At 41.3% G+C, this 24,993-nt stretch overlaps 1 protein-coding gene across 1 annotated transcript in view; it reads right to left on the reverse strand.

Moving 5' to 3' along the window:
• The window catches only part of LOC309548532 (bile acid receptor-like), a 141,640-nt gene that overhangs the window by 32,335 nt on the left and 84,312 nt on the right, over positions 1 to 24,993 (reverse strand). Inside the window, exons 2-3 of the mRNA XM_082248499.1 lie at positions 17,294 to 17,423; positions 1 to 363 (exon numbers count right to left, since the gene is read on the reverse strand). Coding sequence (XP_082104625.1) covers positions 1 to 363; positions 17,294 to 17,387 — 457 coding nt within the window. The 5' untranslated portion in view covers positions 17,388 to 17,423. The remainder of the gene's footprint in view (positions 364 to 17,293; positions 17,424 to 24,993) is intronic.

The raw sequence follows: 24,993 nt of genomic DNA on the forward strand, positions 1-24,993 counted from the left end.
CTTTACATCCTTCACAGGTAAGTGCATTGTAGTGATAACCTGATGCCTTATCTCCACATACCACGCAAAGTTCTTCATGCCCTTTCATTCGGATAGTGGAATGACTAATCCTGGGCCTTTTCATTGTAGAGTACATATCTTCTACACTATGAGACATGTTGGCTGGAGGTTTACTATAATCACAGGTGCTTAGAACATACTGCCCATCCCCATACGTATTTTCCAGACTGTATGTACTGTAATGGCACTGAGAAGATGGGGATTGCAACACAGGTGAATAAGGCATATTTGTATACTGACAATATGGAGTCGCCTGGTAGTCTGAATCCGGGAGTTGATAATTAATGTGCTCTGGCAGAACATCTGTGAAAATAAACATAGAGAAGCTTGACAATGCAATACTTTTGTTGCTGATCAGCCTCAGCATAGCTTAAATGAAATTCCAGTGCACAAAGTTTTGTCATTCACTGCAAGGAAAAAAGAAACGATTTTTAATTCATACTTACCTGTAAAATCCATTTCTTGAAGTACATCACGGGGCACAGAGCCATAAATCATAACATAGGGGTTATATAGCCACCTATAGGTGAAGGACACTGGCAACCAATCAGAATTAATGACCCCCTATATAACCCCTCATACAGGAAGTACCTCAGTTTTGTAGCAAGCAATAAAAGATTCCATAGAAGAGGGGAGGGATACTGTGTCCCGTGATGTACTTCAAGAAATGGATTTTACAGGTGAGTGTGAATTAAAAATCATTTTTTCTTTTCATACATCACGGGACACAGCCATAAATCATAACATATGGGATGTCCCAAAGCAATACATCTGAGGGGAGGGGGACACCAAAAATACTGACATCTGACCCTTAACAGAAGGATTACACCGCCGCCTGCAGAACACAGCGGCCAAAAGCAGACTTCTCCTGGGTCCCAACATCCACTTTATACAAACGAATGAAGGTAGGCACCGATGACCAAGTCGTGGCCTTGCAAATCTGAGCCATAGAGACTTGATGGCGATGTGCCCAAGAGGCACCCACTCCTCTGCTAGAATGTGCCTTTACAGGAAAAGGTAGAACCTTTCCCACTAAACCATACACCTGGGTAATAACCTGGTGAATCCAACAAGAAATCGTAGATTTAAATGTTGCCAATCCCTTTCTGGGGCCTTCTGGCAGTACAAACAAACTCTCGGTTTTACGAATCAAACCTGTTTCCTGTAAATAAATCTTAAGTGCACGCATTACATCAAGAGAATGCAATAACTTTTTTTTCCTCTGAGTGAGGATCTAAAAAAGGTAGGTAGTATAATGTCCTGATTCAAATGAAAGGCAGACACTACCTTGGGCAAAAAATCTGGTTGAGGATGTAAAATCACTCTATCCTGATAAAATACCAAGAAAGAGCTGCTAGTTCCGATACCCTTCTAGCCGAAGTTATCGCAATCAAAAAGACCAGTTTTCTGATCAAAAGAACCAGGGGAACCTGCACCAGAGCATTAAAAGGCTTGCAAAACTGCCAACACCAAATTTAAGTCCCAAGGACACAATGGTGACTTCCCTGCTGGAATCAAACACAATATTCCCCGGACAAAGGTTCGAAACAATGAATGGGAAGCAATTGGTTCCTGGTAAAAAAAAAACTATAAAGCTGAAATCTGCCTTTTGATCGTGCTCAGTGCTAATTTCATATCTACCCCTGCTTACAGGAAGGATAGAATTCTCCCAATAATATCTGTGCGGGGTTGCCATTTCCTGGCTTCACACCAGGCAATAGAGGATTTCCAGACTCTGTAATAAATATTTCTAGAGACTGGCTTCCTGGCGTTTATCAGTGTATGAACTGAGGGGCCAGACACACCCTGCTCTTCCAAGATTAAGGCTTTAATAGCCAAGCCAATAAATTTAGAGACTGTACAGCAGGGTGGAATATCGGACCTTGAGAGAGCAAGTCGGGACGCAGTGGAAGAACCCAAGGCCTCGTCACTGCCAACCTCTGGTGTTGTGCATACCAAATCCTCCTCGGCCAAGCTGGAACTCCCAGAATTACTGGTTTACCTTCTAGCTAGATCCTGCGCAACAAACACAATATGAGCTGTACCAGAGGAAAGGCGTAGATCAGGGAATACTCCTCCCAAGGAGTCACCAAAGCATCCACTCCGACTTCGAGGGGATCGCTGGTCCTGGACGCAAATCTCTCCAAATTGTTGTTCAACCTGGATGCCAACAGATCTATGTCTGGGTCCCCCCAGCGTAGGCAGATCAATTGAAAAATCTCGGGATGCAAAGACCATTCCCCTGAAAACATCTGGTGACAGTTCTCTATTACTGGAATGAATACTGCTGTCAGGCATGGCACAAACTACTCTGCCCAGGACAGGATAATATCCACCTCTTTCTGAGCTGATCGACTCCTTCTGTCTCCTTGATGGTTGACATAAGCCACGGCCATGGCATTGTGGGATTGCACCCTGACAGGGTGACCCCGAAATCTGGGTGTCCAGAATTTCAGAGCCCAACTGACTGCACAAATTTCCAAAATATTGATGGGGTGACGACTCTCTACCCAAGACCATTTTCACTGGACAGTGGCTTCCTCTAGAACCGCCCCCTAGCCGGAGAGACTGGCATCTGTATTCACTACCTTCCTGGTCACTGGAAGAAAGGATTTCCCCTTCTCCAGATATTTGGTCAACAACCACTAAGTCCTATTTTTGGTAGCAGAGATATGAACCAGTCCAAGGACTGAATTTTCCCATTCCATGCAGACAGAACGTTGTTCTGCAAGGGTTTGGCATGGAATTGAGCATAGGGAATTGCCTCGAATGTGCACACCATCTTCCCCAGTAACATCATGCAAAGACGTATAGATGGATTTCTTAGTCTTACCATAGACCGAACCTGACCCCTCAGGTCTGAGATCCTTCTTGCAAGCAAGAATATCTTTGCCTGCACTGTGTCAAAAAGAAGCCCCAGGTATTCCAGACGCTGGACTGGCTGTAATGCTGACTTTGCTAAGTTCAGTATCCAACCCAGACGTTCCAAAAAACATACCGTCTGAACAATATTTCGGCTTAGAGCCGACGCCAATCAATCTATTAGTAATAGATCATCCAGATATCCTATTACAGATATCCCTCGGGACCTTAGAACAGCCAATACTGGAGCTAGGATCTTTGTGAACATTCTTGGAGCTGTGGCCAACACGAAGGGCTGGGCCACAAACTGGAAATTAACAAAGGAACCTTTAATGGGTCTGAAATATAGGCACGTGATGTCTATGGATGCTAGAAGTTTCTCTCCCTGCAGGGAGGCTATGACTAAATGAATTGATTCCATGCGCAAAGAATGAACGTTCAGAAACTGATTTAGCCACCTTGAGATCCAAAATAGGTCTCACATCCCCGTTTGGTTTGGGGAGTATGAAAAGGTTTGAGTAAAAACCCTTGAACCTTTCATTTTCTGGAAGCTCGGTTATCACCCTCTGAGCTCTCAGCTGGTCCAATGCCTGAAAGAGAGATGTTTCTTTTAGGGGATCTGTTGGTATACTTGACCTCCCAAACTGAGGATGCGGGAACACTCGAAATTCCAGCTTGTATCCCTATGAAATGGTAGAGACAACTCAGTAGTCTTGAATTAACTCCGCCCATGCCCCTGAGAACTGCAGGAGTCTTCCCCCCACCCAGGCAAGTGGGGGCGCCCCTACAATGAGAGGACTTTGAGGAAGACTGATCTCTGGGCCCAGGGCTTTTACTGACCTTGCCCTGAAGGCATGGGTCCAGGTGCAGATGGTTGAGGCCGTCGCCATTGCCTGGAATCGGAAGCACTGGTATTATGAGTGCTGGGGATCTTAAAGGAAGGACGCCTGCTCTTCATCTTTACAGGTAGAAACGTATTCTCCCCCTAACCCCCCCCCCATCCCCCAACATCGTTTGGATATATTTATCCAGATAATCACCAAAAAAGCATTCTCCCTTAAAGGGGAAGCAAGCCAGTATTTTTTTACATGGTAATACTGCAGACCATAGCTTTAACCAAAGGATTCTGCGCATATGCACTGTCATCAGAGCAAACCGTGACATTTGCCTTATGGAGTCCGTAAGAGCATCAACTGCGAAACATAAAATGCAAGGTAGATCTGACAGATCTTCCACAGACTCTCCTTGAGAAGGAACTGTCTTGGCCAGTCACTTTATGCAGTCTTTCAAAGACTGACACATGCTCCAATTGCTGCTACTGCTGGTTGTACTGCAGAACCTGAAAGGAGGCTTTCAATAAAGATTCCAACTTTTTATCCGCTGGATCTTTAAAAACCTGGGCATTATCCACAGGGCAGTTTAAACTTTTGTTAACCGAAGAAATGGCTGCATCCACAGTGGGAATTTTCCATCTCTTATCCTCCATAGGATACAACAATGAAAACCTTTTAGGAGGAACAAACATCCTATCTGGATGATCCTAGTCATTATACACTTCTTGCTTCAAGAGTGGATGTATGGGAAATGAGAACTCTGAGGACGGCGCAATGAGCCTAGGGAGGAAAAAGAGGTTTCAGTTGTCTCTAAGGGCAGGAGTTTAAACTCAGCCTGGACCATCTCAGCAAGAGACTGGTTAAACAATCTCTGGGATTGAGAGGCGGATAGAGATTCCTCTGGCTCCCCAAAAGTGGAAATTTCAGCTTGTCCTTCTATAGGGTCACCCTCAGCTATATCTTCCACATCCTCGACCCAATCCTGAACTTATTCAGGGGGAGGCTCTGGAGAGGGGGATCTAACCTGCTTCTTTCCTTCATGTGGTGCTTCAATCATGTCAGCAATCCTACCCCCTAGGCTGGCTAATGCCGATGCCAAATTGTCCTTGGTAACATAGGCTGTGGCAGAAGTACACAGAGTAGCTACTATGCCTGACAACCGTAATGGCTCAGATTGGCTAATTGCCTCTGGCTTATCAGGAGGAGTAGACAAAGTGGAAGCATGACTAGGACCCTTAGGGCCTGATGGTGGCATCATAGTGCCCTTTCCAACTGTGCTCCCTCCAGCCCTCTTTCGGACAGACATTACTTTATAGCAAGACAAACTTGAGGTGCTACCTTTGAAGTATACTTAAGGTTTGTGCCAAGCTCATACAGCTTAATACACACAACACTGATTACCTAAGATACAGGACCTATTAGTGGCAGTAACATACACCCACAATGACTCGCGCAACCCAGCTGCTGCTGCTCCGGCTCTCTCTCAGCCTTGACAGAGGCTAGTGTGTTGGAAACAGTTCCTTGCAGAACATGCCCTTTTATGCATGTGTGGCATGGTGCGTGGCCTCCACGTGCAGGCCAAATCACGTTAGAACACGCCCACTATGCTGCGTACGCCTGTACTTAAATGCGAAGATTCCTCCGCGCGTGAATAGGCTTATGTCATAGACACGCGATACAGCTGAGGCAAACATGTGGATGCTTATGCGCCAGGGAGAACACAACAAACAAATGGGGGAGAGAGCAATTTATGCTGAATCTTGTTTGTCACAGCTGAAACCTTTCAGGTGATCAGCTTAGGATAAGAAAACGCTGTAAACATACTTTAAACATACTTTGCATAAACCTGCTACAATGTAATTACATTGTAGCTGGGAGTCTCTGTAATCCTATTAAAGGGAACAGTGCATAAAATTTTTACAATTTTGTTTAAAATGGACTCACCAGTCCTGCCGCAGGAAACTGCTATAAGCAAGAATCCAATCTTCCCCCTTCACGGTGAGCATTGTCTTAGAGACCTTCAAGGACTGGGTCCCCTATATAAGAGGGGCCACGGCCTTGGTCCTGTAGAGCATGCTGCATGGAGCGCCTTTGGGGTTTGGTATTCCAAGGGTCCAGATCCCAGGGTCCAGCGCCTAAAAAGGACAGCGTTACAGGCAAAATCTCGTATCTGATTCCCGAGACTCGGGTACCATCTTTTTAGTCCATTGACTGTTTTAGATGGATCTGATAGCTAACCCCTTAGATCCAGTGATCTTTGTTTGGGGTATGATAGCATAATCTTCTTTCTTCGTCTTTGAAACATAACAAACATGTGGAGCACCTCTCCACAGCGACCTTCACCTTTTAGACACTGGCGAAAAAATTGAGGTACTTTCTGGGTGGGAGGGGTTATATAGGGGGTCAACAAATCTGATTGGTTGCCAGTGTCCTTCACCTATAGGTAGCTATATAACCCATATGTTAGGATTTATGGCTCTGTGTCCCGTGATGTATGAAAATAAATTTATGTTTGTCCTTAAGCTTTTTCTTTTAGCCAGCATTGGTTCAATCTATCCATGATGATTAAACAGCACCATAAGTAACTAAGGAAAGAAAGATAACCTGCACACAACCAAATACTGAACCTTTGCTGAGAAAATAATGGTCTGAATTTATCATACGGATACACCAGTATTACTGTATAGTGAATATGTGCAATAGCATTATAGTTAAAGTATAACTAAAGGCAAAACATTTTTTTTTAAGTTTTGGATTTAGGGAAGATGGTTTAGAACACCTGTCAGTTTTTTTTTGCTATCCATGTCCTCGTTAGGGCGATTCGCTCTCTCTATTTGTCCTGTTTACCATCATTATTGAAAATGAAAATAAAAGAAAATCCCAAATTTTGGGTTGTCCCCAGAAAAGTAATAGAGGGTAAATCTTCCAATGGGGACACTACTTCTGGTGACCTTGGGGTCCCCAACAGATTCTCTTAATTTGTAGGGATTTCCTCTCACTTCCTGTTTGGTTATGGGACAGGAAGTGAAGGTAAATCTCCCCAATGGGACAAAGATGGCAAAAATAAAACTTCAGGGGTTATAACCCTCCCTTACTCTATCCAATACGAAAAAAAAAAAGTTTTGTCTATAGTTCTACTTTAATTCTTCTTAAACTGTCAGTCTAGGACTGAAATGATCCCCAATCTCTAAAACATTACAGCTCCATTAGCAAGTATGCCCTAACATTCCTAATATTACTGAAAATAAAATACTCTATGATGGTCTTGCCCCGTGTTTCAGTCAAACACCCTTTACAATTCTGCACAATCTTGCGCAACCCATTCTAAAATGTAAAAAACTAAGCTAAAAGTTTTACATAACAAAGCAACATCCACACATGTAGGACCCCCAACATTAGAGGTGATTTATTCTTACAAAGCAAACACACCTTTGCACACTGATCCTGACCAGTATTCCAAAATTTCTCTTCTCCCTCAGTTTCTCTCCATCACTCAGCTAATGTCTCCCCAGTGCTAATGGAGAGGGGTGTGGAGGGGCAAACAAAAGGATGCTGTACAACTTCGTTTTTGTCAACCAGTGATGTCATTGGTTGTTAGGACACCGGTCGTTAGAAGGTTGTAATGGTCCACAATGGAAACCTGTGGCTTTACGTAACTAAAAGGCAGGCTTTATTAACCCGTTGGCTTTTATACAGTTTTTGGGCAATTGTTATGCATTTTGCCAAGGTAGCCCCAAAGAAGCCTGAAGCATTGAAAAAGGCTGGTCTAATCTCTAAACATTCCTAAAGTTGAACTCCGAACTAACAAAATTATCTTTTGTTGTCAATATACACAAATAAAACCATGTCATTTTCTCTTTTCCTTGGTTTAATGGTTTTTGTGCCCCAGGCAGTGTATGTTGGGAAGGGTGTTTGTATCGTACATTGTAGAAAAGCTTTGTATAACCAATGGAAAAAAAAAATCTAATTAAAAAAAAAAGGGAAAAAAGCTGAACTCTAGTCAAACAACTAGATATGTTGATGAAATATATTTATGGCAGCTGATTTACTTGCCCAAGGAATTTGTATTTCTTTCCATCATGTCCTTCATCAAGGTTAAACATCCTGTACCCTTATGCATTTTCTGCATTAAGGTAGAAAAAAAAACACCCTACTATCAATCCTAGCTCCCTGTCCCTACACACGTTCTAGCACCAATCCCCTCACTTCCCATCCGGAGGACAGCAGAGCCATAGGCTCCTAATGCTGTCAGTCAAACTCCTGTGAGAAGGGGGGGGGGGGGGGGATGGTTTAACAGCACTGTGTGTGCACAGAAATCACCCTATCCTGCCAGATGCATAAGGGGTACTTTCAGTTTAGGATCGTTACACAGAGCAGGTAAGTATAACCCATTTTCTTAATTTTTTTTAAAAATAGACTTTAGTATCGCCTAAAGTAATCCCCCAATCTGTGACTGAACAGTGAAAGAAAAAGCAGTGGACTGATGAACTCATCTTTGTTTAGGTTCCTTGTTAGCACATGAAAAGTGTACCTTAACTGACTCCATCCACCAGCCTAGCTGTGCTCAGTGAGAGCAAGTCAAATTCAGGTACTTACATTGCTTGAATTTAAAGAATGAGCTGCAAAAATCTTTGTCTTTTATATTTGGCTTGAATTCAGCTATAACCCCTTGGAGCCTAAGCCTTTTTTTGACACTTGTTGCTTACAAGTTAAAATAAGTATTTTTTGCTAGAAAATGACTTAGAACCCCCAAATATTATATACAGGCATACCCCACTTTTAAGTACACAATGGGACCAGAGCATGTATTTAAAATAAAAATGTACTTAAAGTGAAGCAATACCCTTTTTCATTTCTCAATGCATGTAAATACACTAGCTCCATAGGAAATCTTGGTCAGCTTGACATGGCATTGCTCCCAAACCATGTGACAAGGACACCAAGCTTGGGGAGCATGTTAAGGGGATCCAGGACTATGACATAGTAGATTACCTAGGCAAGCTGGCCAGCCACAAACAGGATATGTTGTAGTCCTGGGTCCCCTCTCGGTGCTCCCTAAGTTTGGTATCCCTGTCACTTATGGTTTGGAAGCAGTGCCATGTCAAGCTGACCAAGATTTCCTATAGACGCCAATGTTAAAAACCGGGAGTAGTGTAATGCCAAGCTGAACAAGCTGTGTCCTTACTCGTGAGTGTACTTAAAGTGAGTGTACTTAAAGCGGGGTATGCCTGTATATGTATTTTTAGCAGAGACCCTACAGAATAAAATGGCTGTTGTTGTAATATTTTACACTGTATTTGCACAGCGGTCTTTCAAACGCAATTTTTTTGAGAGAAATACACTTTCATGAATTTAAAAAAAAAACAGTAAAGTTAGCCCAATTTTGTTTTTAAAATGTGAAGGATGATATTATGTCAAGTAAATATATACCTAACATTTCATGCTTTAAAATTGCAACAAACTACAGTACTTAAAAATCTCCATAGGCAGATTAGAGAGTTATTTCTCTTGCTCTAACGATCACAGTGATAACTCACATATGTAGTTTTAACACTGTTTACATTTGCGTTCGCTTCAGCGCGCGAGTACAGAGGATAATTTTTCTTGTTTATTTTTTATTTATTTTTTTTTTTTACACCGTCCCTTTAACTTTTTTTTTTTTTTGCTCACTTTTATTTCCTGTCACAAGAAATGTAAACATTCCTTGTGATAGTAATAGGTAGTGACAGGTACTCTTTATGGAGGGATCTGGGGTCTATAGGGCCCCAAATACCTTCTTTGCACTTCGCTGGCAGTATGATTCTTTCCGATTTTAGGTGCTGAAAGCGGTACCGGTACTTCTTGAGAATGAGCAGCCCAAACCAACTCTTTACATATGATTTTTTTTTTTTACTGTGCATTCTTCTTTATAACATCACAGGTATGATAAAGTTTGAAACACAAAATCATAAATCATAATATAATAAATGACTATAAATAAGTTAAAGTATGTGTCATGAAAGGTGGCAGGGAGGGATCCCTCCAGCTGCTTGTAATAACAGCCGAGTGGCTAGATTGGTAGCAGCAGGAGCAAATGACTCCAGTGAAGAGAGAGAGAGCAACACCGCTGCTCTGGGGCACAGTGCGGGATGGAGAACAGGCTTAGGTAAGTACTTGGGGGGTACTACACATTACATTTTTCTACCTTAATGCAGAGAATGCATTAAAGTGATTGTAAAAATTAGTTTTTTTTCTTTGTATTTGTTTGTTTTTTTAAATAACAAACATATTATACTTACCTGCCCTGTGCAGTGGATTTGCATAGAGCAGCCCGGATCCTCCTTTTCTCAGGTCCCTCTTCACTGCTCCTGGCCCCTCCCTCCTGTCGAGTGTCTCCACAGCAAACAGCTTGCTATGGGGCACCCGAGCCGAGCTGCAGCTTCGCATGTCTATTCAGACACAGAGCTGTTGTTCGTCCCCACCCCCTCTCTCTTCTGATTGGCTAACTGACTTTGATTGACAGCAGTGGGATCCAATGGCTCCACTGCTGTGTCTCAGCCAATCAGGAGGGAGAGTCCCAGATGGCCGAGGGACTTGTGGACATCACATCGCTGGATAGAGATGGAGCTCAGGTAAGTATTAGGGGGCTGATGGGGACTGCTGCACACAAAAAGCTTTTTATCTTAATGCACAGAATGTATTAAGATAAAAAAATCTGCCTTTACAACCCCTTTAAGGTAAACAATCTGGAGCCTTTAAAAGCACTTTAATTATTATCCTCTGTGGGTAGAGACCTGCCCTGGTGGACATTTACAGTACGGCCCCTACTTACATAGGGCCATTGGGAACAGAATAAAGAAAACCTGTAGTAAATAAAGCATGTAGCGGTCTCTATCTGAAAATGATAGCTGCTTGATAAAGTAACCCATTGGCTTTATTTGTTTGAGTTATTGACCCAAAACAATGATGAAAGTCAGGAGATTAAGGATAGACCGATTATCGGCAACGCCGATATGCACTTTCCCTGATATATCGGTATCGGCCCAGGAACTGGCCCATATTGCCAATATTTTTGTGACGTCATTCTGCCTTCTTAGGCCGCCTCCCTCACCTTGGACAGCCTCGTCTGGAGTCGGGACTAGTCTCACAGGTGTGTATCACAGCCATACACCCACCCACAGCCACCCGGTGCCAGCCAGCCACGAACCACCCACATCCACAGGCCCTGTACCAGCCAGCCACCCACAGGCCCTGTACCAGCCAGCCACAGGCACTGTACCAGCCAGCCACCCACAGGCCCTGTACCAGCCAGCCACCCACAGCCCCTGTGCCAGCCACCCACCCACCACAGGTTGCCAGACAGCCACCCACCACAGAGTGCCAGACAGCCAGCCACCCACCACAGGGTGCCAGACAGCCAGCCACCCACAGACAGGGTGCCAGACAGCCAGCCACCCACAGACAGGGTGCCAGACAGCCAGCCACCCACAGGCCCTGTATCAACCAGCCACAGGCACTGTACCAGCCAGCCGCCCACAGGCCCTGTACCAGCCAGCCACCCATAGCCCCTGTGGCAGACAGCCAGCCACCCATCCACCACAGGGTGGCAGACAGCCAGCCACCCACCACAGGGTGCCAGCCAGCCATCCACCACAGGGTGCCAGCGAGCCACCCACCACAGGGTGCCAGCCAGCCACCCACCACAGGGTGCCAGCCAGCCACCCACCACAGGATGCCAACAAGCCAGCCATTAAGCATTAAACAAAAATTAACATGTTCAGTACCAGATTTGTGTCAAAAATTGTCTTTATTTTTCAAAACTTTAAATGTACAAAATATCGGCCCATATCAGCCGATACCGATACGTTGTGACCAAAATATCGGTATCGACCCTGAAAAAAACATATCGGTCTATCCCTACAGGAGATCTAATCTCACTCTGACTGACCATGCTCTGAGTCAGTCAGTGAGAAAGTCATAAATCCATAGGTAGCCAAGCAACTAACTTTTTTGGGTAAGGGTAATCCCCATATTTCTTTTAATACAGATTTCCTATAACTGCATAGCCCAAATGTGCAGTCCCGTATTTGTTTAGTGTCACCAAGGATCACAAATTTTAAATACAAAGGCACAGGATGTGTGATGGTTGCATCTCAGCCGATTTTGGCTGTGTGTGTGTGTAATAGATTATGAATGAACACACAGCCGATTTTGGCTGTGTGTGTGTGTGTGTAATAGATTATGACATACATAACTATGTTGTCTATTTTAGTTTAAAAATGTATTTAAGCTCATCAAATATAAACAGCTTTATTGCAGTTTGAGCTAATAAATACTATTATATGGTATACAAAAAAAGTATTTTTATATTATGTGATTAATTTTAGTAGGGCAACTTTTATATTTTATTTTGAGCCACAGGCAGCCATGTTGCCATATAGTTTCAAGGAAATATTTCTCATGAAATCGTAATGCTCTTTTACTTCAACATGAACTTTATACATGGAACATGATTTCTTCCAGACCGCAGAAGCATGTTTTTTTATCTGTCTTAAAAAATGCATTTTCAGTTTGACATGGATAACGCATGAATACCCACATTCCAAAGCAAGAAGCCATAAATGCTCCAAAATATAAGCAGCTTGAAATGAAGCTTGTTACATTAAACACATTTAGGGTTCATTCACATCTTCTCCTTTTGGGACAAACGTTTTTCATAAAAGAAGAAAAGCTGCCCATTGTAGGAACCCCATCAGTGTTAAACGGTTTGACTCAACCAGTTCTTTAACCACTTCAATACAGGGCAGTTACACCCCCTTCCTGCCCAAGCCAATCTTCAGCTTTTAGCGCTGTTGCATTTTGAATGACAATTGCGCGGTCATGCCACACTGTACCTAAACTAAATTTATGTCATTTTTTTCCTCACAAATAGAGCTTTCTTTTGGTGGTATTTGATCACTGCATGGTTTTTTCTTTTTTGGTACACAAATAAAAAAAGACTGAAAAGTTTGAGAAAAAAAATGTTTTTGTTTATGTTATAAAATTTTGTAAATAGATACGTTTTTTCCTGCACTGATGAGGCCGCACTGACAGGCACTGATGAGGAGGCACTGATGGGGTGGCACTGATGGGGTGGCACTGATTGGGTGGCACTAATATGCAGAACTGACGGGCACTGATAGGTGGCAATGATGGGCACTAATATGTGGCACTGATAGGTAGCACTGATATGCAGCATTGGTGGGCACTGATAGGCAGCACTGATAGGTGGCACTGATGGGCACTGATAGGCAGCACTGGTGGGCAATAATGGGCACTGGTGGGTGGCACTGATAGATGGCAATGATGGGCACTGGTGGGCATCACTGATAGATGACAATGGTGGGCAGCACTGATAGGGAGGGCACCACTGGCAGGCTCCCTGAGCCCTGATTGCCATCCCTGGTGGTCATGGGTGGGCATCCCTGGTGGCTCTAGTGGCACCCCCCCCCCCCCAGGGTCTGCACTGGTAATCAATGCTGTTATTACCAGAACAGAACTCCCCCCCCCCCCACATGAGGAGAGCCGCGGATCAGCCGAGGAATGCCGATCAACAGCTCTTCCTATTTACTATGTGACCTGCCATGATTGAACACAGCTGGTCACATAGTAAAGAGCCTATGTCAGTAGGCTCTTTACCGAGATCGGAGATGTGGTGTGTCCGAGTGACACACCGCATTATCCGATGCGCATGCCCCCTGAAGGAGCCACGTGACCGGAAGTGGCGTGACGCATAGGGCGGTATACCGGAAGTGACGTCAGAAGTGGAAAGACAGTCTGCAGTGAAGCTGTACTCGTTTATAGGCTTTCAAACCTTCGTTTATATGTGAGTGCAAAATATACTTTTTTAATAAATGGTTTTATGGAGATACTGCACTATATAAGCCCTTTTCTTTGAAATTTCGTGGTACATCCAGAGAGTATTCACCCCGATCCAGAGAATAGGCTATCACCATCCCCTATCTGTGGAATGGGTAAGAAGAGGAGTGGAAAAGGAGAGCCATATAACTATAAGGCGCATCCCTTTATAGTCTGAGGTGAGCGGCTAGTACACCCTTAGGGGTCCTAAGGATTAAGAAGCACCCCCATTAAGATTTGGTGAAAGGTGGAGGTTTAACAGCGAAGAAAATAAGAAGGAATACCGCTTATGCGGGTTACATGATTTGGACATTATTTGGACACTATAAGCACTTTCTTTCACTCTACTAGCACTTTATATGTACCTGCTTTTATTTATTTGCATTGAATGAGCACTTGTCACTTTATTCACCTTCAATCTATTTATTTAAAGCATAATTCACGTTTTTGATAACAACACTAGAGCACTTTATGTATATATATTTATATTAAAATTGATTTCATCAATATCGTTATATTTATTTTAATTCACATATTTAAGTGTGCAATTTTAGGTTTATGGATTGATTTTGAACACTATCACAGAAGATAATTTATATCTATATTGATTTTGATCTTTATAATTTTAATATCACTATCACTATTGAGTAAAAACCATTTTAGTTTTTTTCCCTGAAGCGCGATATCTCCCCCCTCCATTAACAGGTCTCTGTGTTTATTTCACAAGTCCCTCCCCCATACAGTTAGAAAACACTCCTCTAGGCTCACACTTAACCCTTTGATCACCACTGGGTTAACCCCTGCCAGTGTCATTAGTACAGTAACAGTGCATATTTTTAGCTAGTAATGTCACTGGTCCTCCCAAAAGTGTCAGAAATGTCAGTTAGGGGTCAGATCTGTCTGCCACAATGTCGCAATCCTGCTACAAAATCACAGATCACCGCCATTACTAATACAAATAAATAAATAAAAATGACATAAATCTTTCCCCTAGTTTGTAGACGCAATAACTTTTGCGCAAACCAATCAAAATAAGCTTATTAGGATTTTTTTACCAAAAATATGTAGCAGAATACAAATAGACCTAAAAGGATGAAAAAATTAGATTTTTAATTTTTTTTTTTTTGGGAATGTTATTTAGCAGAATGTGAAAAATCTTGTTTTTTTTTTTTTCAAAATTGTTGCTCTTTTTTTAATAGCGCAATAAATAAAAATCGCACAGGTGATAAAATACCACCAAAATAAAGCTCTATTTGTGGGGGAAAAAAGAACACCAATTTTATTTAGGTACAGCTTTGTGCGACCGCGTAATTGTTCGTTAAAATAACGCAGTGCTGAATCGCAAAAAATTGCCTGGTCATTAAGGGGGCAAATCCTTCTGGTCCAGAAGTGGTTAATGATCTCTATCAACAGCAGAAATGAAAGAACAAAAGAACATAACAAAAACGAATGCTGCCACCACATCTAAGGACAGGTAAATTCAATTTTGTTATTGGATTTAGATACATTTTAAGCTGCACTGCTAGCCCATCTACACAGCACAGCTCAATAAACACATATGTACAGATATGTTTCACATTATAAAATAAAGTACAAAATTAAATTGTTTATGAAGCTAAATTCAGTCTATAGTGAAAGAGTATGACCATGAAATTGTTTGTGTTAGCTGACCAGCATATGAGGATTTGGTATATACTATATAATCTAAGCTGTGTTAGGCAGTATTATTATTTATAAGTGTAACATAGATCAATATCCAAATCATCCCCACAGTATTTTGGAAACAATGATGTTCCTTTATTTTGAACGTTACATTGCCTGGGAATATGCCTTCTGCTGTATTCTGAATTTTTCTTATTGTACCAGGTTGCCCATTTTATGCTGGGCAGACAAAAAAAAAACTACTTGATCACAGGTAGACTAAAGAATATAGTATAGACAGAAAAAGTTTGTCTGGTTCTTGCAAACAATGGGCTTTATTTACTAAATAAGCTACTTTCTATGCAGAGCTGCACCAGATTTTTCACACTCTCTAGTTTTACCCCAATGCAACAACCGAATAATCTTTTTTTATTCCGAGTGACACATAACATGCATTGTCATATCCCATCAGCATGCATGTAAAGATGATAAAGATAGCCACAGAGTTTGGATGAGATGCTTATATATGACTATAAACATGCAAACCTTTATATTTCATCCTTCATATCTACATCTGGGCCTGGTATGTTGGGTGTTGGGGCAGTCACTGCACACACAATAAGAACTGATGTAAAATATTTTATTTGTTAATGAGCACCTGCTGTGTAAATCTGCACCACTTAGGCACAACAGATAATCATTTGAAAACCTCAAATTTGACTTGTCATTTTGTAAAGATTTCAGTAGCATCTTTCGCTCTAGAATCCTTGTGTTGTATGGTGAGGGTTGTACAGATAGTGGATGTAGCAAATATTTAACACCCATAAGAGTTATCCTAAGCAAAGGAAGACCCGACTGTGGAGATAATAACAGGAACAGAGCTGCAGCATCCACATACACCATTATCACTCCCCCTCTGCTTTTTGCTCTTTTTACCTGTGATGCTGGGCAATAAATCGGAAAACACCCCAAGGACATATGCCAGCTCTGCCCACCCGCCACTCTGTGAATGGGCTCCTGCAGCCTCCTGGGCTATGTGAAGGGTATATTCCAGGAGGCTACATAAGTCAGACATGTCATCCTGGCCTAGGCCTAGGCGAGAATGGTGACTGGGTGGGTTTCGAACCACAGGAAAAAATAAATAAATATATGAATGCTAACATGTAATGTGACATAATGAAGCAGAGCATGATCCTCTCCCTTCGTAGACTGGGCTGCAGGGCAGTATTCCAACATGATAAGGACCCCAAACACACCTCCAAGACAACCACTGCTTTGCTAAAGAAGCTGAGGGTAAAGGTGATGGACAAGCCAAGCATTTCTCCAGACCGAAACCCTATTGAGCATCTGTGGGGCATCCTCAAATGGAAGGTGGAGGAGCGCAAGGTCTCCAACATCCACCAGCTCCGTGATGTCGTCATGGAGGAGTGGAAGAGGACTCCAGTGGCAACCTGTGAAGCTCTGGTGAACTCCATGTCCAAGAGGGTTAAGGCAGTACAGGAAAATAATGGTGGCACACAAAATATTGACACTTTGGGCCCAATCTGGACATATTCACTTAAGGGTGTACTCACTTTTATTGCCAGCGTTTTAGACATTAATGACTGTGTGTTGAGTTATTTTGAGGGGACAACAAATTTACACTGTTATACAAGCTGTGCACTCACTACTTTACATTGTAGCAAAGTGTCATTTCTTCAGTGTTGTCACATGAAAAGGTATAATAAAATTTACAAAAATGTGAGGGGTGTACTCACTTTTGTGAGATACTGTATATATATATATATATATATATATATATATATATATATATATATATATTATGAGCCAGAAAAGCTTAACATAATACATTTGAAAGGAGCAGTGGGGAGCAGTTAGCAAATTGTAATTGTGTACCTAAATCTCTGTTTTAAAAAAATAAACAAAAGAGCTAATTTGACCAAAATATTAAATTGTATTAAATAATCAGAAGTAATTGATCATATTTGGCAGCTTGACAATTGCCTCTGGCTTTGACTCACCATAGTAAGGCAGCGGCTCAGCAAGACAGTATGCATCAGAAACTGTTACATAACTGTTTGCCATGGTCTGGTCCGATCCTTCCCACTGTCTCATTAACACGTGCTAGTTAAGCTGTGCTGAGGAGAAATCCTGAAAATAAAAAGACAAAAGTCTAGTTTAACTGTCAAATTCGGAATTATGCCCAAACGTATCACTATGGTGATTTTCAATTAAAAATATTTAACACTCTCATTTTTTTACTGTGCATTTCTTACTTCAACATTTTTTGTACAATCAACTTTTCATTTACATAAAACTATATAATATTTAACTATATAATATAAGGACCCCCCCTATTTTATCCAATCAACTGATCCAGTCAGTCAGGCCTTGCACTACAAAGTTGTTGGTAGATCTAAAGGTGATTGTCCAATCAGATTGAAATGTGTGTTGAGCTTAAGTAAATACAGGACAAATTATGGCTAAATAGCAGAAGAAAAAGTCTTTATAATTTCTTTGTCCCAGATACTGTACTTAGAAATATTTTGAGATGGTATGTGGAAATCAAACCCTTTTTTTTTTTATATATTTATATTCAGTGGGGAGGGAAAGTATAGCAAATCATAGACTAAAGGAAGTGAGGTTCTTTTCCTAAACAGTATTCTACATTTTCCTGGAGTTAAGCTGTTGTTTGTTAGGAAATATGAATCGTATATTTTTGTTTTCTGGGTTTTATTTAGTAAAAATTGGCGAACATTTGGAACAAACATGCATTTTCTATAATTTTTACTATACAGCATTTACATAATATGCAAAGTCCCAGATAGGTAAACCAAAACATAACTGACAAAATCTTCTGGCTTAAAGAATACCATATAAGTATTTGTATTATGTAATGTAGGTAAAGAATATGTTACCCCAACATTTCGAATTCCTGATATGTGTCTTTGTGTGAAATGCCTGATGATCCTGTCAGTCCCCCTGCTTATCTATTTGAAACTGACAAGGCTAGGCATAAGAGCACATCCAGCCTAGTGTGGTCAGTTCCCTGGCTGTGCTGGGAGCACAGCTTGCCTGTCCTCCAATGGTCAGAGTTGTGCCGACACGCACCCCTGCACAGCTCTTCACTAGAAGGATCAGTGTACTTGTCTTTCTCCACCATTCACCATCCCTTATGCAGCTAAGAAAGGGGATTATGTGGCCACTTATAAAAAAGAAAAAAACAAACTTTTAATGGAATGGGTTGTTTTATAAGGTAAGGTTTTGCATATATTTTACTTGGTAAAGCCCAAGAGAAAATTAGCATTTTCCTTTGGAAACTCCTTTTAACACTACTTTTTGACACACAATGAGCAAAATATAGGTTTGCATAAATTGTTATCATAACATTGAGATAAATTCAACCTAATATTAATAGTATAGTAACATATTCACTGGTTTACGAACAATAAAATTGCTAATATCGCTTTTTATTTAGGCCTTATGCACACTGGGCGTTTAACCCCCCCAATGCATGAGACCCCACTGCCATGTTAGTACAACTCTGTGTACTATCCAAGCTTAGTGGATTTTCAGCCTCTCAGAGAGTCTTACAGGCTGCCAACAGTGGGGCTGGATGGTGTGCCTGGGCCTTCCACCCACATCTAAAAACCAGTAAACATAAATGTGACAGATTGTGTATACTTTTTTTTTACATTTTGTTATGTTGCCACCTTTGCAACCCTTCAGCCCTGAGCATCATCTCTTAGTGATTTATTGCTGGCTGTAATCAGCCAGGAGCCAACAATAGGTCATCAAAGCAGTGATCTGTTGCTCTAGAGAGTGGCAGGACAACTGCATCAGCCCTGTCCTAGCCTCCAGATTGACAAGAAGTGCTGGAAAATAACAAGGTTTTATCTAGCATCATCCTAACGGGATAGTAGGATATACACTTATGTGTGTATATGTGTGCGTGCATATATACTCCAAAAAGGGTGCCAGACCAATGAGCTGAGACGTTTAATGTCAGAGTTTGTTCAGCAGAACAATGCAAAAAAGCCAACACGTTGTTGGGGTTCAAAGGTATCCCCCTTTATCAGGGCTATAAAACAAAAACATAATTGATACATACAAATGTTGTAAAGATAAAAAATTGCCCCTAAAACTCATAAGTAAGAGAAAAATATATTGTAACATGTAATTTTACATTATATATATATATACAGTGCCTTGCGAAAGTATTCGGCCCCCTTGAACTTTGCAACCTTTTGCCACATTTCAGACTTCAAACATAAAGATATAAAACTGTAATTTTTTGTGAAGAATCAACAACAAGTGGGACACAATCATGAAGTGGAACAAAATTTATTGGATATTTCAAAATTTGTTAACAAATAAAAAAACTGAAAAATGGGCGTGCAAAATTATTCAGCCCCTTTACTTTCAGTGCAGCAAACTCTCTCCAGAAGTTCAGTGAGGATCTCTGAATGATCCAATGTTTACCCAAATGACTAATGATGATAAATAGAATCCACCTGTGTGTAATCAAGTCTCCGTATAAATGCACCTGCACTGAGATAGTCTCAGAGGTCCGTTTAAAGCGCAGAGAGCATCATGAAGCACAAGGAACACACCAGGCAGGTCCGAGATACTGTTGTGGAGAAGTTTAAAGCCGGATTTGGATACAAAATGATTTCCCAAGCTTTAAACATCCCAAGGAGTACTGTGCAAGTGATAATATTGAAATGGAAGGAGTATCAGACCACTGCAAATCTATGAAGACCTGGCCGTCCCTCTAAACTTTCAGCTCATACAAGGAGAAGACTGATCAGAGATGCAGCCAAGAGGACCATGATCACTCTGGATGAACTGCAGAGATCTACAAGTGAGATGGAAGACATTGTCCATAGGACAACAATCAGTTGTATACTGCACAAATCTGGCATTTATGGAAGAGTGGCAAGAAGAAAGCCATTTCTTAAAGATATCCATAAAAAGTGTCATTTAAAGTTTGCCACAAGCCACCTGGGAGACACACCAAACATGTGGAAGAAGGTGCTCTGGTCAGATGAAACCAAAATCAAACTTTTTGGCAACAATGCAAAACGTTATGTTTAGCGTAAAAGCAACACAGCTCATCACCCTGAACACACCATCCCCACTATCAAACATGGTGGTGGCAGCATCATGGTTTGGGCCTGCTTTTCTTAAGCAGGGACAGGGAAGATGGTTAAAATTGATGGGAAGATGGATGGAGCCAAATACAGGACCATTCTGGAAGAAAACCTGATGGAGTCTGCAAAAAACCTGAGACTGGGACGGAGATTTGTCTTCCAACAACATGATCCAAAACATAAAGCAAAATCTACAATGGAATGGTTCACAAATAAACATATCCATGTGTTAGAATGGCCAAGTCAAAGTCCAGACCTGAATCCAATCGAGAATCTGTGGAAAGAACTGAAAACTGCTGTTCACAAACGCTCTCCATCCAACCTCACTGAGCTCGAGCTGTTTTGCAAGGAGGAATGGGCAAAAATTTCAGTCTCTCGATGTGCAAAACTGATAGAGACATACCCCAAGCGACTTACAGCTGTAATCGCAGCAAAAGGTGGCGCTACAAAGTATTAACTTAAGGGGGCTGAATAATTTTGCACGCCCAATTTTTCAGTTTTTTATTTGTTAAAAAACGTTTGAAATATCCAATAAATTTGGTTCCACTTCATGATTATGTCCCACTTGTTGTTGATTCTTCACAAAAAATTACAGTTTTATATCTTTATGTTTGAAGCCTGAAATGTGGCAAAAGGTCACAAAGTTCAAGGGGCCCGAATAGTTCCGCAAGGCACTGTATATATATATATATATATATATACACAGTATCTCACAAAAGTGAGTACACCCCTCACATTTTTGTAAATATTTTATTATATCTTTGTGACAACACTGAAGAAATGACACTTTGTCAAAAACTCAACACCGAGTCAATAATGTCTAAACCGCTGGCAACAAAAGTGAATACACCCCTAAATGAAAATGTCCAAACTGGGCCCAAAGTGTCAATATTTTGTGTGGCCACCATTATTTTCTAGCACTGCCTTAACCCTCTTGGGCATGGAGTTCACCAGAGCTTCACAGGTTGCCACTGGAGCCCTCTTCCACTCCTCCATGACGACATCACGCAGCTGGTGGATGTTAGAGACCTTGTGCCCCTCCACCTTCCATTTGAGTTTGGGGTCATTATCATGTTGGAATACTGCCCTGCGGCCCAGTCTCCAAAGGGAGGGGATCATGTTGGCATTCATGGTTCTCTTAATGAGCTGTAGCTCTCCAGTGCCGGCAGCACTCATGCAGCCCTAGACCATGACACTCCCATCACCATGCTTGACTGCAGGCAAGACATGCTTGTTTTTGTACTGCTCACCTGGTTGCCGCCACACACACGCTTGACACCATCTGACCCAAATAAGTTTATCTTGGTCTCATCAGACCACAGGACATGGTTCCAGTAATCCATGTCCTTAGAGTGCTTGTCTTTAGCAAACTGTTTGTGGGCTTTCTTGTGCATCATCTTTAGAAGAGGTTTCCTTCTGGGACGACAGCCATGCAAACCACTTTTTATTCAGTGTGCGGTGTATGGTCTGAGCACTGACAGGCTAACCCCCCCCCCACTTCAACTTCTGCAGCAATGCTGGCAGCACTTATTTGTCTATTTCCCAAAGACAACCTTTGGATTTAACGCTGATCACATGCACTCAAGTTCTTTGGTCGACCATGGCGAGGTCTATTCTAAGTGGAACCTGTCCTGTTAAAATGCTGTATGGTCTTGGCCACTGTGCTGCAGCTCAGTTTCAGGGTCTTGGCAATCTTCTTATAGCCTAGGCCATCTTTATGTAGAGCAACAATTCTTTTTTTCAGATTCTCAGAGAGTTCTTTGCCATGAGGTGCCATGTTGAACTTCCAGTGACCAGTATGAGAGAGTGAAAGCCATAACACCAAATTTAACACAGCTGCTCCCCATTCACGCCTGAGACCTTGTAACACAAATGAGTCACATGACACTGGGGAGGGAAAATGGCTAATTGGGCCCAATGTGGACATTTCAACTTTGGGGTTACTCACTTTTGTTGCCAGTGGTATAGACATTAATGGCTGTGTGTTTAGTTATTTTGAGGGGACAGCCAATTTACACTGTTATACAACCTGTACACTCACTACTTTACATTGTAGCAAAGTGTAATTTCTTTAGTGTTGCCAGATGAAAAGATATAATAAAATAGTTACAAAAATGGAAGGAGTGTACTCACTTTTGTGAGATACTGTATATATATATATATATATATATATAGTATCAATTATGTGTTTGTTTTATAGCCCTGATAAAGGGGAATACCTTTGTTCTGCTGACATTAAACGTTTTTGGACTCTCAGCTCCTTGGTCTGGCACCCTTTTTGGAGTTTATATAAATAGCTTAGAAATTTGAGGCTCCCGGTTCATGGGGGCACCCTGTTTGTGTTTAAGGGTAACCTCACTGAGAGGTTATTAGTATTGCATGTGGTCTTCCTAATAAGAATACACTATTGCAATAATTTCTATTGTAGCATTATCACAAATATTCAGTAGTAACCCGCATTTGCTTAGGCAGAGGCTGTAAATCATGCCCAGCTTTAGGGGGGTTGCTACAACAAGAACCCTGTGAAGTTGCAATTTGAAGTCTACATTGCTATTTGATTTTTGCCTAGGAAAACAAGGGGTGTCATTTCCAAGCCAATGTTTTAAATGTATCCTTTAAGACTATTTAGGAATCTTCAGAAGCTAATCACTGTGGATTGTTGTTGCTGCCTTCTGTGGGGGCTGTTGATGTTCATTAAAAATACAGTTTTGCAATTATATTAGGAGCCTGTAAATATCTTCCAGATCTTAAGCCAACGACACATTTTTGTATGCATGCCAAGAAGATTTGGAATTCTGGCTTGAGAAATAGAAGAATGGAGGAAGTGGTAATGTGTTTAAAAAGAAAACACAATGTCATGTTTCAAAGTTTTGTAAAACCCCCTTTCTCCCTGCATTAACCTTTTTTTTACTGTTAGAGAAGTCAAATACAGTATAAAAATAAAAAGATAATCTGTAATATTATTCATATAAATGGATAAATTGAGTATATCTTCTCTGAGGATGTGGCTAACAAATTTCAAAGATAATTGTTTTCTCAACCCTGAGGTGCCGTCTGGGATCTTCAGGGGTGCTGTTGCAAATGCCCAAAAATTGCTCCAAAATTGTCATCAATTTGGTGGGTGAACCGAATATGCATTTTTTGTTACACAAAGTCACTGATTTTTATTGTGCAGTATTACAACCTTGGACTCCTTGAAGGCCAGCTATCAGTGACCTAAAAACCAATGAGGTCAATGGTTGCTAAAGAGCACGTTGGGCACTCGCATAGTACTTACTCAAAAGACCCATGTTCCTCTCCCAGGGTTGTCTCTACTTACTCAGAGTGATCCAATGGAAATGTTATTTCATCTTTTGTGCGCATCAGTCCAAAAAAACAAAAGTGGCCATTAAATGTACTAAATATGGAAATAGTGTAGTAAAAATGTGTATTGCCCTAAAGCAAATTATGGGTTAAACTTTTTTTTTTCATTTTGGATAGAGCAAGGGAGGCCTGTCAGATTTTTTTTTTTTTTGCCATATGTGTCCGATTTAGAGATTTACCTTCACTTCCTGTCCCATAGCCAAACAGGAATGGAGAGCAAATCCCTGCAAATTAAGAGAAATCCTTGGAGACCCCCAGGTCACCAGAACTAGTGTTCCCATTATGAAGATTTACCTTCCATTACTTTTCTAGGGACAGCTCAAAATTTGGGATTTTCTTAAACTTTCACTTTCAATGATAATGGTAACAGGACAAACAGAGAGGGTGAATCTCCTTAACGGGAGCACAGAGATCAAAACCTGACAGGTGCTCTTTAGTTATATTTTAATGCAGCTTTATAAATTATGCAACCTTTCCTTGGCTTCATACTTAGGGAAAGTATAAAATGAAAGCAAATTTTAAAGCTGAATTGAAGGCAGATATAAAAGACATAAATTAATGCAGATATGTTTTTTATCAATAAATCATTAAATATGTTTCACATGTATTAAATGTATATTTATATGCAGCTAGTGTTCTTAAATAAGTTACTAAACTTGACTTCATATTACCCTTTTGCAATCCTATATACAGCAGCACACTGATGCAGAGAGGAAGGTGCAGAACCGGGAAGCTCAGCAGACGTGCTGCATGCAAATGTGTTAACAAGAAACATATTGATAGAAGGAGAGAACAGAGTGAGCGGAGAGATCTGCTCTTTTACTGTTCGTTCAGCAAGCTGCGATTAAAGAACATGGCTGTATTTCTTAACTGTTAGAATAAATGTTTAATGATATTTACCATATATCTGAAAATAAAATATTTAACATAATAAAGTAAAATATTGATGACTGGAATATAATCCAAATACACCCTAGACAAATGTGATGTGGTCATTTTACTATTCTTGTCGTCAATCTGTTGAGGTCAGGACTCTGTGCAGGCCAGTCAAGTTCCTCCACCCCAAACTTGCTCATCCATGTCTTTATGGACCTTGCTTTGTGCACTGGTCCAAAACATTTGCGGGAGGGGGGATTATGGTGTGGGGTAGTTTTTCAGGGGGTGGGCTTGAGTTCCAGAGAAGGGAAATCTTAAGGCGTCAGCAT

Source organism: Pelophylax lessonae (genome assembly GCF_965119305.1).
Source record: "Pelophylax lessonae genome assembly, chromosome: 2".
Lineage (NCBI taxonomy): Eukaryota > Metazoa > Chordata > Amphibia > Anura > Ranidae > Pelophylax > Pelophylax lessonae.